Raw genomic sequence first — 14962 nt, 5'->3', positions numbered from 1 at the left:
TGGGCTGATGGCTCAGAGCCTGGAGCCTGCTTCCGATTCTGTGTCTCCCTCTCTCTCTGCCCCTCCCCCGTTCATGCTCTGTCTCTCTCTGTCCCAAAAATAAATAAACATTGAAAAAAAAAATTTAAAAAAATAAATAAATAAATAAATCAAGTTAAAAATTTTTTAATAAAATAGAATGCAATTCTGAGCATGCTGTCCTTATTTTAAAAGTCCATCAAAGGTCCTGTGCACTGCTACCCTTCATGGAATAAGTTCAAATTGTTAACTTCTGTCATAAACTTCCTCATAATGTAGCTTCAACCTTTTTGCCTCAGTTTTTGACACTCTACCTTACCTGCACTAAAGGCGGTCACACTGAGTATCTGCAGTCCCAAAAGTGCTGTGCTATTTCATGTATAAATTCCGCACATCATGTTGTGTGCCTGTACAGTCTTCAGTTGGCCTCATTCCAATCTCGGCCATTCCCAAGCATTCTTGTTTCATCTACCTACCCCTAAGCTTCCTAACTTCCTACCCCAAAGTTAATCACTCCTTCAGTGCTGCTGATTCATCCTGTACCTTCTTTTATAACACTAATCAAGTACTGTGTAACTACTGATTTATGTGACTCCCCCACCTTAAGTTTAATATTGCTTAATTTCCTTAGTGCCTCATATACATAATAGGGCTGAAAACCATTTGTTGAATAAATAAATGGTAAGAAAACTGCAAACTAACTCGTAAGAACTATGTATGCTTAGGCCAGAGGGTCCAAAAACAAAAAAGAGGTTCAGAAATAATCTTTAAATTTCTGAAGGGTGATTATGTAAAAACAAAACAAAACAAAACAACAAAACAAAAACAAAAAAACAAACAAAAAAAACCTGACTTATTCTTTGTGGCTCTAAAGCGCAAATCAGGACCAGAAACATTACAAAGAGATACACTGTGATTCCACATAAAGAACCTTCTAACAATTAATACCACCCTCAATAGGCTGCCTTGAGGAAACTGACCTTGTTAGTAAAAGAAATCAAGCAGAGGCTAAACAACATCCATCAGGTGCCTTAAACTCTCTAAGAATAAAGAGACAAACACACTTAGCTCTAAGGTGGTGGTTACTGTTGGTTTGTTTTGTTGACCTTTTGCTCAGGTCAACCTAGAAGTACTTCTTGAACTGATGGTACCCATCATAGAACCTATCTTCCAGCAATATAGTAACCTTCTAGTCACCAAAGTAAGTGTCTCTTCTAAGTTTTTTTATTTACTTATTTTTGAGAGAGAGACAGCATGAGCAGGAGAGGGGCAGTGAGAGAGGGAGAGAGAAAGAATCCCAAGCACGCTCCATGCTATCAGCACACAGCCCAACGAGGGGCTCAAAGTCACGAAACCGTGAGATCATGACCTGAGCCGAAGTTACAGCCGTAATCTACTGAGCCACCCAGGCACCTCTCTCTCTTTTTTTTTTTTAAGTTTTTACGGAGAGAAAAAGAGCGTGCGAGTGGGGGAGAGTGGCAGAGGGATAGGAAAAGAGAGAGAGAGAGAGAGAGAGAGAGAGAGAGAGAGAGAGAGAGAGAGAGAATCTCAAGCAGGCTCCAGGATCCATGCAGAGTCTGATGTGGGGCTCAATCCCACAACTCTGGGATCATGACCTGAGCCTAAACCAAGAGTCGGACACTCAACTGACTGAGTCACCCAGGTGCCCCAAATTGTACTAATATCTGAATCTATCATATTAATACCTAAACTTTTAGAGCCTTAATTAAAACTTTATATATATCAGTTGTCATTAAAAGATATTTCTGCTGCACAATATGACCTATTATGAGGCCATGAGAGGATGGAACACTAGGGAAGTTAAGAGGGAGGTATAGCAGATATCTTTAAGAAGTTGCCAGAAACTTCTACAAAGGCATTGAGGTAAGCAGAGTAGAAAAGTAAATATAAGCATAATCTGTAGTAATACTCTTAAGCCTAGAGGCCAAAGTGCAGAGCTAAATTCCAACCGACGACATGTATGTTCCTCGACAATTTTTCTCTGTACATACATCTTCAAACTCATTCTCTTAACAGTTTCTTCTGTCTCTAACTTACACCTTCACAACTTTCAATCTTCTTTATCTTTTTTCTTACCACCTTAACTGGAATAGTATGGAAACAAAGTATTTATCCTCAGTTTTATTTCATAACCCGTCCTGTTTTTCAAAAGCAAATAATATGAGCATTTTCTGAAGGAAATGGACCCTCTCCCCTCAAGCCTCTAGAGAAGAATGGGGCCCTGTTGACATCATGATTTTAGTCCATTGAGGCTGATGTTGGACTTCTAACCTACAGAACTCGCAGAAAATAAATTTCTATTTTTTAAGCCAAAAAATGAGCATTTTCTGTTTTTCTTACAAAAAACAATTAAACTTACAGTTTGTGACTACCTTTCTCTTGGGGGAACAAAAGTATTTCCCCTCCTTGACTAGACGATAACTACAAACATTCTTGATGAAAACCAGATTTGGAAATTGTAAATAATGCCCCATGTATGATGGGTAGGTATACATTACAGTATTTTGGAAAATATGAGAAAATAGCACATAATTTGATTTCAAAACTATCATGTTCAGTTCCAAACTTAAGATGTTTTAATCTCTGTGGGGTTAGAAACAGACAGATGGAAATATTTTTTAGCCAAGAAATGTATCCCAAAATAAAATTCAAATTAAAAAGAAATCAAAAAGCCAAATTCAAAGGTAAATTAAACACATTATCAAGCTCACTCTCAAACAAGCTCTAACTAGGAGCACAACCTGTAGTTTGGTTTCCTAAGGTAAACTTCTCTTAATTGCAGGAAAGAGCCTGCTGAAAACCCAGACAGTCACATGGGTTTCCATCTCTTTCTTCTTTTGGCCACAGAAATAAGAAGTCCAAGAAAGGCTGAAACAGCAAATTCTAGAGGGAAATAAGCCATGTGCAATCTGCAGTAGTTTTTCTTAAAGGCATGGAAAAGAGTTACAACTAGCAGCAGAAGGAGGAAAATTAACACCTTTTTTTTTTTGATGAGCTATAAATAAAGAGAGATCTATGTTGAAAAGATCTGAGTAAGGTTTTGAAAGTTAAAGCTTTTCACAGAACAGGCAAGCAAGGCTTTCCACATAGTATAAAATAAAAGTAAAGGACCCTTCCCACTAAAGGGGGGAATAAAAAAAGGAAGCTAAGATTTAATCAGGCAGAGATAACTTCTCAATCTAGTGAAGGTCAGCAAAATATTTCTCTACTGTATCTGTACTTACACTCTCCAATTACAGAGGACCTACATATGATCCAAGTTTAAAACAATAAGGTAACGTGAGCTATAAATGCATGTTGCACCTTCTTTCAATTATTATCTGAGGAGACCTGCCTATCAACAATTATTTCAGTAATAATGTCTGGGAACCACCTGCATCAGAATCCTTCTGGGGAGTCCTAGTTAAATATTTGGATTCCTGCTGGGCCCCACAAAAGATCTAGTGAATCAAAGGATTAGGGTGGTGGGGGGGGGGGGAACTTAAGGAATCTGAATTCTTAACAACCTCCTCCCTCCAGGTAATTTTAAAATACACGAAAGTTTAAGAATTACTGTAGTAGGGTCCAAGCAACTATCACTCAAAACTACCTGGGGACAACTGAGCGTAGCTAAAAGGAGTTCCCAGGAAGAAATATGCAGCCTCAAAAAGGACTGACTTTCCCTTCTCAGTACACATAGAGATGAGTAACAGATGTGTCACCTCAAAAATCTCCAAATGTTTCCACTCTTCCCAAAGCTTTCCCACCACAACATACTAAGCATGAAATGTATGAGTAAGCCAAGCTAAACATTTTATGAATTTAACTTAAAAACTGGCTTTGCCTGTCTATAAGTTCCTTAAAACAATAAAAGATACAAATATTTTAATCTTTCTCAACATTCCTTCCTTTCAGTTCCTTCTCAGATTTGCTTTTTAGTCAAAGCTTCAAAGACTTCTGAAAATTTTAGATTATTACATTACAGTCCATTTTAACACCCATCCAATACCAAATACAAATTATGTTTAAAAATCTACTACACAAATTGTGTAATGTTTCTTCAGGTAGTACACAAAAAAATCCATTCATTTCTTTCTTTCTTCCTTCCTTCCTTCCTTCCTTCCTTCCTTCCTTCCTTCCTTCCTTCCTTCCTTCCTCTCTCTCTCTCTCTCTCTCTCTCTCTCTTTCTTTCTTTCTTTCTTTCTCTACCAATGGATTTCAGTGATGAAGCTGGGGAAGGGACTGTGGCTGTCTTGATGAAGTTTAAGTAACAACATCTGAACCTTCCCCCTATACCACACAACAAGTACAAGGCACTTAGAACATTATCTCATGGACAATCTCATGAGGTAGGTATCACCATTATCTTTACTTTATGGATGACTTGGCGAAGGTCCAGAGGGGTCAAGTAACTTGTTCAGAATTATACAGCTAGGTAAACTAATTCAAACCAAGGCGATCTAATTCCAGAACCAGCATTTTTTATCACTACACTATCCTGTAGTTTGTATATGCCATCTGCCAAAAAGCAAGTCCTCTGAATCTGACAAGGTAGGGGTTGTGGATTCTGGAGAATCCAATTTTTTTAAATGTGTTTTCAGGTAATTTTGAAGTATAACAAAAGTTAGGAATTATTCATTAAGCTATTAGTTTGCCCAAGTAGAACACTGGCAACCTTTGAGACATAACTCATGGTCAGGAAGTTAAGGTCTCAAATTCCAATATGTTGATTAACTAGAATTTACTTCATTACCCTATTCTCTCTCCTACTCCAAAGAAATTATAAGGAAAAAAAATCTAGAATTATTTTGCCCAAGGTCACACAATTATTTAATGGCAAAAGCTACCCAGGATAAAACCCAAGTTTCTTATCTCTCAAATAGTATTTTCACTACACCAAAAGCTATGTTTTTGTTCATAAACTTCTCATGATTCACAGAAATTGGTACATTAGCTTCAAATCCTAGGAATCAGATCTTTGGTCTAGTTCTGATTCTTTTATTAATTCACTGTGGGCAAATAATTGTAAAATAAAATTGTAAAATAAAAAATTCCTTAAAAGGTCACAGGAATATTTACAGAATTAGAAAATACACAAAAAATAATTTTGGACAAATATGAAATTATGTAGAATTAAAATATGATTTCATATTTTTCTAGAGGCACATAGGTAGGTACTGGTTGTTAAATCTTGTAAATACTGCCCCAAATAGTTTGATGTTTTATTTATTTTTAAGACAGAGAGACAACTGAGGAGGGCACCTTTTGGGATGAGCACTGGGTGTTGTATGGAAACCAATTTGTCAAAATTTCAGAAAAAAAAAAAATAAATAAAATAAAATAAAATAAAAAAAAAAAAAAAAAAAAGACAGAGAGACAGAGCATGAGTGGGAAGGGGCAGAGAGAGAGGGAGACACAGAATCTGAAGCAGGCTCCAGGTTCTGAGCTGTCAGCACAGAGCCCGATGTGGGGCTTGAACTCATGAGCTGTAAGATCATGACCTGAGCAGAAGTTGGACGCTTAACCAACTGAGCCACCCAGGTGCCCCATGCCCCAAACAGTTTGAACTGAAAGCTTAAAAAATCAATGCTCTAGGACCCCCCTGAAAGAACAACTCACTACCATGCCTAACTCATTTCCAATATTAAATTAATACCACCTTACTAGGTGATATCTAGCAAATAAAAGATTTCTCTGATAACAGCACTGTTGATTTTATGTAGGATATTAAGTGATGAATGAAGTGATCCCTGAAGTCCCTTCGAATTTAAAGGTTTATTATACAGTAAAACACAACTATGCACCAAATAAAAATCTTTTAGTCAGTATCTCTATGCTGAATGACATGTAAGTTTAATTAATAGTAATACACAAATGGTGGTTTCTTAGTTGTGAAAAATGTACCACAATGTGATGTTAACAAAAGGGGAACTGGGTGAGGAGTATACCAGAACTCCCTGTGCTATCTTTGCAACTTTTCTGTAAATCTAACACTAGTCTAAAATAAAAAGTATTTTAAAAATAAAGTAAATCTCTATGCCCATTTTTAATAGTTCATAAAATTTCTACCAAAGAGTAATAATCTGCTTTGTTATTGGGATATTGTGTTAAAAATGTTGATTTAATCTCACACTTCAAAATAATATTTGAGTACTTAAAATTATCTTAGTCTCATAAAAATTGTAGTTTCCCACTATTTTATACCTGATTTATATTCAGATTACCACATTTTCAAGCATCCACCTTAAAACCATGAATTTCTAAGGTAAAATCCTTGAAAACCAGAGCTGGATTTCCAGTGATTTAGTGCTTTGTGTTTAGAGAGGGGGAGGGGAGTTGACGGAGTTGAGGGGCTGGGTATCAGACACAGGAAACAAATAAAAACACTCCTGAGCCATTAGCTCCTAAGTCTAATATAATTGGTTGCTTCATGACACTCTAAAATCTTAAGAGACTCTTATTTTTATTCTAGAGCAATTAATTACATATTCTTTTCAGCTTTCCTAAAAATTTCAAACATTTTACTTATATTAACATATAAGCAATGTCCAAAGGAGTTTCATTACAGACACAGAAATGATTATTTTCATGTTTACTTTTATAATCTCTGTGTAGTAACAAAAATGTAATATTTAGATCCAGATATTCCTTCATTCTCCTTACACAGAATTACACCACACCTATATTAAAGAAATGCTGGACCTCCTGGGTAGCTCAGTCAGTTAAGAGTCCCGACCCTTGATTTTGGTTCTGGTCATGATCTCAGTTGTGAGATTGAGCCCCTGTTAACCAGCTCAGCACTGGGTGTGGAGCCTGCTTGGGATTCTCTTTCCCTCTCTCTTTCTGCCCTTCCCCTGCTCCTGGCTTGCAGGCACTCTTTCTTTCTCAAAATAAGTAAACAAACATTAGAAAAGAAAAACGAAAAGAAAAGAAAAGCTTTTTTTAAAACTTATCAGAAGTTTGGTATTTTGCCTCTTTGTTAAAATGTTAAATTAGTTTTTTTGAGAAATAGGTTTTGAAACTGTAGATTTTATTTTATTTTATTTAAAAAAAAATTTTTTTAACGTTTATTTTCGAGACAGAGAGAGACACAGCATGCATGGGGGAGGGTCAGAGAGAGAGGGAGACACAGAATCTGAAACAGGCTCCAGGCTCTGAGCAGTCAGCACAGAGCCCGACGCGGGGCTCGAACTCACGGGACCGCAAGATGGTGACCTGAGCCGAAGTCGGACGCTTAACCGACTGAGCCACCCAGGCGCCTCACTGTAGTTTTTATTTTAGTCGGCTGGGAGGAATACACACTGTGCAACAAATAAGAGAGTCCTACCTGACAGAAATCTATGATGGCTTGTGAATTATGTTAATTAGGTGAATTATGATTTTGCCAAAGAGTGTAAATTCTAGGTGAAAAATGAATGTGGTACATCTTGTTTCTGAGAACGTTAAGTAAAGAAAAATTATAATTGTAGGAATTTAAAATTCTCAATATCATATTTAACAAAAATATATATTCTGAATAATTTTGATATCGTGGAGAATGGAGTTTGTACAGATACAAAAAGAAATCACTAAAAAAGCTTTTCGTATTCACTATTCAGCCTAAGTGTGATCGCTTCTCGGCCTTTTGGCTAAGATCAAGTGCAGCCTAAGTGTAATAAAAAGAGTTTTGTGAAAAGTTTTTTGCCACAACATTTAGTAAGTTTCAGAAGTCAATAATTCTAGAAAAAGCTACATGGATCTGTAGGTTTCATAATCTATAAAGTCAACTTTCTTTTTAAAAAGAAGGAAAGAGTCTTCAATACTTCTCAATATTAGCTATGCCCTTTAAAGCCACCAAATTCTCACAATTCACATGAAGACTTTGTGAAAAAATATATATATATAAATATATATATATATCTCAGCACTACCTGGAGACACAGATACCTGTGTGTTTCTAAATAACCATAACTGTGCCAATCTGAAGAAAACGCAAGAGAATTAAATGGCTTAAAAAATACATCTATAAAGGGTTGTATCTACCTGAAAAATAAACCATTCTAGCTTGAAAAAAAAAAAGACATGAATTTGCCTGAAGGACCCATAAAATAAATTTATTTTTAAAAGAGTAATGAAGAGATCCTCGAAGAATGAAGGCTAACCTGGAAATGAGATTTTTTGAAGTTTTCATCTCCTTCTCACTGTTAAGTTGGTGATAGTAGAGACAGTGGTAGTCACCTAACATTTTACAACATTTACGGACAGGAAAAGGCCAAGGATCTGAGGGAATATTACTTGCGGGGCTCCCATAGTCAAGTCACAATTCACAGAGAGATGCCCATGTGAAGCTGAGGCAAGTTCCCAACAGGGACTGAAATACAACTCACCTCACCTGGAAGGGAAGGGAGGGGAGAAAAAGCAGGAGATGAGGATAGAGCAGTCTCACCTTGGACCAAATTCCTTTAGCTCCTACATAATTTCTACTCTACTCAATGAAGCTTCTGTCAATTTAGAAAACTTTAAGATAACTCTGTAGTAATAGATATGCTGCTGTAAAATACTCCCCTCTTTACTTAAAGCAAACATGAAACTATTCCTTAAAAGTATTTATGACAGATTTTTGCCAAGAAAAGAGAGGCAGTGGAAAGAAGGAAAAGATGGAGGACAATCAGGTGAGAGAGGAAAAAAAAAAGCCACAGGTGAATACAAATTATGATCAAATGTAACCCTGGTCTGAAAATCAGGAATCTTGGCTTCTAATTCCATCTCTGCCATGAGCTAACGAAACCACCTTATGTAGATAGTGTGCTTCCTCATCAAAAAAATTAAGTTGCAGTAGGGGTTGCCCCCAAGAACAAGAGTACATCCAAGAACAAGATATCTCCAAAGGGATCCCTTATCTAGAGCTTCCGAGTTAAGAATGACAATTATACACACGAAGGGGGGGAAAAAACCTCTTAGGTTGTCAGGGCAAGGGAAATTTCTGATCATTCTGCCCAGGAATAGAAGATCTCTTCAAAATTACCTAGAGAATAATAGACAAAGAGTCCATAAAAGTTTCCAATTCAACACAACTTGAGCAAAGTTCTTCATACCACTGCTAGATATTGTAGATTCAGAAAGTATCATAGTCTCTGCCTTTAGGGTGTTCAGAATTCAGTTAAGGTTTTGGTTAAATGTGACTGTGCCCTTTTCCAAGAATGTTATACAAAGAAGTAACGACATCTAGAATCTTGACATTCAGATTTAAATTAAGAAAACCAAGACTTAGGGGCGCCTGGGTGGCTCAGTCTGTTAAGCATCCGACTCTTGACTTCGGCTGGGGTCAAGATCTTACCGTTTTTGAGTTGGAGCTCCTCGTCTGGCTCTGCAGTGATGGCACAAAGCCTGCCTGGGATTCTCTCTCCTTCTCTCTCTGCCCCTCCTCAGCTCACTCTCAAAATAGATAGATAGATAGATAGATAGATAGATAGATAGATAGATAGATAGATAGATAGAAAGCAAGCAAGCCTGGGGCTTAAAGAAATTAACTTCATGGTACCTGTTTTGACTCAAATTCAGTGCTCTGATGCACATGAGTAATGTGGCTACGTGAATGTCAAATAGCTTTATTAACTGAAGTACTATTAGTGAAGTCCTATGAACCGATTAAAGAAAAAATTTAGTTACATCAAAATTCCTGCCTACTGTTAATATGAAAAAGCCTATTATAATAAATTTGCCCTATTATTCATAAATTGCGATGTATATATACATATTTGTCTTCAAACTTAATCCCTAGTAGCCTGCCCTCCACCACCACGTAAGGGACCAGTGTCCAAATTATCTCTATTCCCAGTGGTGGCACAAAGCAGGCACTCTGGGTATACTGGTTCAATTAGTGATCTCCAAAGCCCCTTCCAAGTCTAAAATTGCCTGACATCAAAACATGACCACTAAACCACCCAAAGGCCACACAAGTTCACAAATGTATAAACTTAGTTCACCTTGAGAGCTTTTAGAATACTGCCACTATAAGCTTTAAGTATGTTTTTGCAACTATACCCACATAGATCTCACTACTATACATTTTATCCTATGAGTAACACAAGATTACGATTTCCCAATCTTGATTTAAAAACTATAAATTATTTGTGAATTTATATAAGCAGGAAAAATAAGGGATAATAAAGTAGAAAAAAATATTACAATGAGAAGATTGTGCCTGTGTCTACAAATATGCACACTAATTGTATAATCCTCTAAAACTTGAGCTGTATAATTTGTTTCTTTCACTCCTATCAAGATCCCTGAAAAGGAAACAAAAACACAGGAGAACTCTGGAAGAGTTTACAAGTTGGGAATGCTTTCCTATTTGCCTAGAGATTAAGGGGGGAAAAAAGCATATCAAGATCTGACTCCAGGAAAATTGCTATTTCGTTAATGAGCAATAGGATGAGTAATTTCTTACTATTTATCCCTATCAAAGCCCTATTCTGAAATCTGCAATGTCCAGCACCATATCTCAATTTCAAGAATAGCAGGTCAAAACACAAATACAATAGCATCAAAAACTAAAAGGTTGCTGAAAAAAAGCGTAGGCCTATCTGGCAGTAGAGAAGAGGGATTTTCTAGATAAAGCGCCATAGCTATTTGGTTTTTTAAGGGCTGTAATCAAATTCTAAATTCCAAACTGACTGCATTTTAATAAAGGCCATTAAAACGAATAGTTAAACACTATGAAACATAATCACTTCTAATTTCAGGAATTCCCAAGCTAGTTGAATGGGTTTAGGCTCCACGCAACTAGACATCTCTGCAGAATGACTTCCCTTTCTCTTTCACAACCACACCCGCACACACAGACCGCCGCGCTCACCCCCACTCCCCAACCCTACTCCTCGTAGTACAGTAAAAATACACCGAGAACAGAGCAGGTTGTCTGCTTATCCGGAGGAAGCAAAACTGCAGCTATGTCTTTAGCACGCTGGCAAGGCCTGAATACACGGAAACCAGGTGTCAACAACAGGTATAGCCTCCAGCCCACAGGGAGAGAGATTCGCTCCCCACAAAGTTGGCAACTTCTCCTACACACAACACAATGCAGACCCAGTTCCTCTTTGCCGGTGACAAATCAAAGCTAAGTCCTGACGCCAGCAAGAGCCCGCGCGGAGACGGCCCCCAAGCCGCTCTCGGCCAGTTCCTGGCCTCGACCTCCGCCCTGGCCCCGGTCCCCGTCGCGACCCCTAACCCTCCCCGAGCCCCGGCGCAGCCTGCGCTGTACCTGGCGAAGAAGTCGGCGAAACCGCCGCTCCGTCGAGCCCGGGCCGAGGTCCCCGCGGCGCCATGCTCCGCGGCGGGCGCGGGCACCGGCGGCCCGGCTGGGGGCAGGTGGTCGCGGCTCACCTCGAACGTGTTCCGAGAGTTCACGTGAACGTCCGAGACGCCGGGGCGCGGCTCCGCGCCCGAGCTAGTCCTCTCGGCGGAGGCGGCGGCCAACGAGCCCTCCTGTGGACCCCCAGCGCCGGCTCCCGGCCGTTCCAAGTCCTCGTTACTGCTGCTGTCGCTGGCCGGGCTGCCTCCCGAGCCGCTGCTCGCACCCTGGGTCTTGTCGGCGTCCGCCGCCGCCAGGCAGCAGCTCCGCAGCGGGTGCTCGAGTGGCGCGGCCCAGTCGGACGGACTGCCCTCACCGTCCGCGCCCTCGTCGCCAGGCCCCTCCGGGGGAAGGCGGCGGTGGCGCGGGTCCCGGCCGCCCGCGCGGGCCAGCTCTCGAGGCTCCTCCAGGTCGCGACAGTCCTGGCCCGGCAGAAAGCCCGAATCCCCGTTGGTCATGCCTCTGTGCCGCGGCGCACGGGCATCCGCCGCCTCCGCGCCTCGGTGCTTGGAGCCTGAGTCCCGCGGGCAGGCGTCCGAGCGCGGGGCTGCCGGGGGCGGCGGCGCGCGGGGTTGGCCAGCGGTAAGTGGACAGTAGCACAGCCCCGGCTCCAGCTGTCCCCCGGCCGCCGCGAGGTAGCGCCGAAGGAGCTGCTGAGGCGGCGTCTCCTTCTCCTCTTCCTCCTCCTCCTCCACCGGCAGCTCCACCGCGCCGACGCCTCCGCCGAAGCCGCCCGTGGCCCGGATCATCTTCCTGTCCTGGCCCACGGGCTCCGGCGCCGGCAGCGGGAGCAACTTGGGGTTTCTTCCCGAACAGGCTCCTGCATCCTCCGGACCCACCATCTAGGGCCGGGTGAGCGCCGCCTGAGGAGACGACGGAAGAGTCCCCGGCGCAAACTCCGCCCGGGAATAGCCCTGGGGGCTGGGGCCGCGGCGGCCGCCGCCGCAACGTTCCCAGACCCACCCCTCCCACCCCGGGCTTCTGGCAGTTGCGGGAGAGCGGGCACGCGCCAGAGCTCGCGCACGCACTAACGCCGGCCGGGTCAAACCCCCGAACTGGATATTCTGCGAACCATAGAGACAGTAGCTAGAGAGGCCCACTCCCTGACACTCTGGCGGCCAATCTGGGATCCGCCATCTGGATGGTGGAGGCTGGTTGGCTCTCTCCGAGCGTGACAATTCTTACAGAGGCACGGGTTTGACTCGCTTAACAAAAATTCACTTGACGTACTTAATTTATAGGAGTAGAATACAGGATATTAGATGTAAGCCCTCCCAGCTCCACTTGTTCAGTAGACTTTACGCTTTTTCATGCATCTTCTCTATCGCCGTTGCTATAATTTAGGGCTTCAGCGCTTCACCCTCCCTTCTCCCCTCTCCACTTCATCTTCCATTAATATTAAGTTACCTTTCTTATCTAGCACCATGTTACATCATATGACTTTTCTTAAAGACTTCCAGTATCACTCAAGGAGAGAGGAAATGGAGTCGGGCACAGAGTGGCTATTGAAATAATTCCAGCACCCTGTGATAATGGATTAAAATGGAGTGATAGGCACTGAGTGGAAATGATGGCGTTTAGAAGTCACAAGACATGATAACTGATCAGCTATAAGGAGGGATTGAAGAGGGAGGAACCAGCAATTACTACAAAACTCTTGAGACTGAAACTAATGTGGTTTGAAAACATGGGGATTTGGATTGGGAGGAAAAAAAACTTGATTAATAGGGGAAATATATCTGGTAAAGTAAAAGGCCGGGAATATCCAGGATAGAATTCTAAAACTTGGGTTAAGGGCTTGGGTTTGGAGACAAGGGTTGAAGAGTCATCTGTATATTGCAACAAGGTGAGTCATTAGTGACATGGCCTAGGAAGAAAGAATGAAGATGGAGGTGGGGCAGAGGCTCAAAGCTGTCATTATTTCAAGATGGGCAACACAGTTGTTTTGCAAAGGATTAAAGAGGAACTAGCTGTAGATAAAATGAAGGGGAAAATATTGACAACTCATTCTAGAAGTATGTCAATGAACAGAGAGGACAGAAATAGGAGAATGGGGTAGTAATGACAGGAAGCAGCATTGTCAAGCCTTTATATTTTTCTTTATATGAGAGAGAGTATAACCTATATATGAGTAGTAGTAAAATACGTAAATAAAATGGACACCTTTGTACCCAGCAACCAGTTTAAGAAACATCAGGTGTCTTTTATAATGAGTATATTTGAAGGCCTTAAGGAAGGACTAAGTGGCAAAGGCATAGTTAGTAATGTATTTATTGTCAAGATCTTTCAGAAGAACTTACTTCTAGGACACAGTTGGAAAAATTAATACAGAAAGAGAAAATATTTGTAAATCATATATCTGATAAAAATCTAGTGTCCAGAATATATAAAGAACTCCTACAACTCAATGAGACAACCCAATTTAAAAGAGGGTAAAAGGGAGCACCTTGGTGGCTCAGTTGGTTAAGCCTCAGATTCTTGATTTTGGCTCAGGTCATGACCTCACAGTTACTGGGATCAAGCCCCGACCCAGGCTCTGCACTGACAGCATGGAGCCTGCTTGGTATTCTCTCTCTCCCTCTCTCTCTCTGCCTCTTCCCTATGCACTCTCTCTCTCTCAAAATAAATATTTTTTTTGAGTAAAAATAAAAGTGGGTAAAGGACTTGAACAGACATTTCTCCAAAGAAGATATGCTAATAGCTATTAATATGCATATGAAGTAATGCTCAATATCATTAGTCAATAGGGAAATGTAAATCAAAACCACAATGACTTGGGGCACCTGGGTGGCTCAGTCCGTTGAACATCCGACTTCGGCTCAGGTCATGAGCTCACAGCGCATGGGTTCGAACCCTGCATCGGGCTCTGTGCTGACAGCTCATAGCCTGGAGCCTGCTTTGGATTCTGTGTCTCCCTCTCTGCCCCTAACCCACTCACATTCTGTCTCTGTCTCTCTCAAAAATAAATAAACATTAAAAAAAAATTCAAAAGCACAATGACTTTAAAAATTATTAAGGGGTGCCTAGGTGGCTCAGCTGGTTGAGCATCAGATAATGAGAGTCATCATTTCACAGTTCACGGGTTCGAGACCCGCATTGGGGTCACTGCTGTCATGGAGGAACCTGCTTCAGATCCTCTGTCCCCCCCTCTCTCTGCCCCTCCCTGGTTACTCTCTATGTCTCTCTCAAAATAAATAAACTCTTAAAAAAAAAAAAACCCACAATGGCACAGCACTCAAACAGACTAGAATGGCTATATTCAAAAAAGTAGAATGTAATTGTTGTAGAGGATGTGGAAAAAGTAGAATCCTCAAACTTTGCTAGTAGAAATGTAAATGATATGGCTGGTATGGAAAATGTTTGGTGGTTCCCCCATAAAGTTAAACATTGAATTACCATATGACCCAGTAATTCCATTCCTAGATATATACCCCAAAAGAAGTGAAAATAGATTTTCATGCAACACTTATACATAGATATTCATAGCAGCACGATTCATAAAAACTAAAAGACAGAAATAGCCCAAATGTCCATCAACAGAGGAATGAATAAACAAAATGTGATATTTACACGAGGGACTATTATTTGGCCATAAAAAGAAATGAAGTATGG

General features: G+C 40.9%; 1 protein-coding gene across 2 annotated transcripts in view; it reads right to left on the bottom strand.

Annotated features, from left to right (window-relative positions):
• TBC1D12 (TBC1 domain family member 12) overlaps positions 1–12801 on the bottom strand; it is a 100747-nt gene extending 87946 nt beyond the window's left edge. The window contains exon 1 of one of the 2 annotated variants that reach the window (XM_043597020.1): positions 11261–12801. In XM_043597020.1, coding sequence (XP_043452955.1) covers positions 11261–12192 — 932 coding nt within the window. In that variant the 5' untranslated portion in view covers positions 12193–12801. The remainder of the gene's footprint in view (positions 1–11260) is intronic. The other variant, XM_043597022.1, reaches the window with a different exon arrangement.
• Between the last annotated feature and the right edge of the window lie 2161 nt (positions 12802–14962).

The sequence above is a fragment of the Prionailurus bengalensis genome, chromosome D2 (assembly GCF_016509475.1).
Source record: "Prionailurus bengalensis isolate Pbe53 chromosome D2, Fcat_Pben_1.1_paternal_pri, whole genome shotgun sequence".
Taxonomy (NCBI): domain Eukaryota; kingdom Metazoa; phylum Chordata; class Mammalia; order Carnivora; family Felidae; genus Prionailurus; species Prionailurus bengalensis.
The sequence above is the reverse complement of the archived record's forward strand: the minus strand, read 5'-3'. Positions and strand labels throughout refer to the sequence as shown.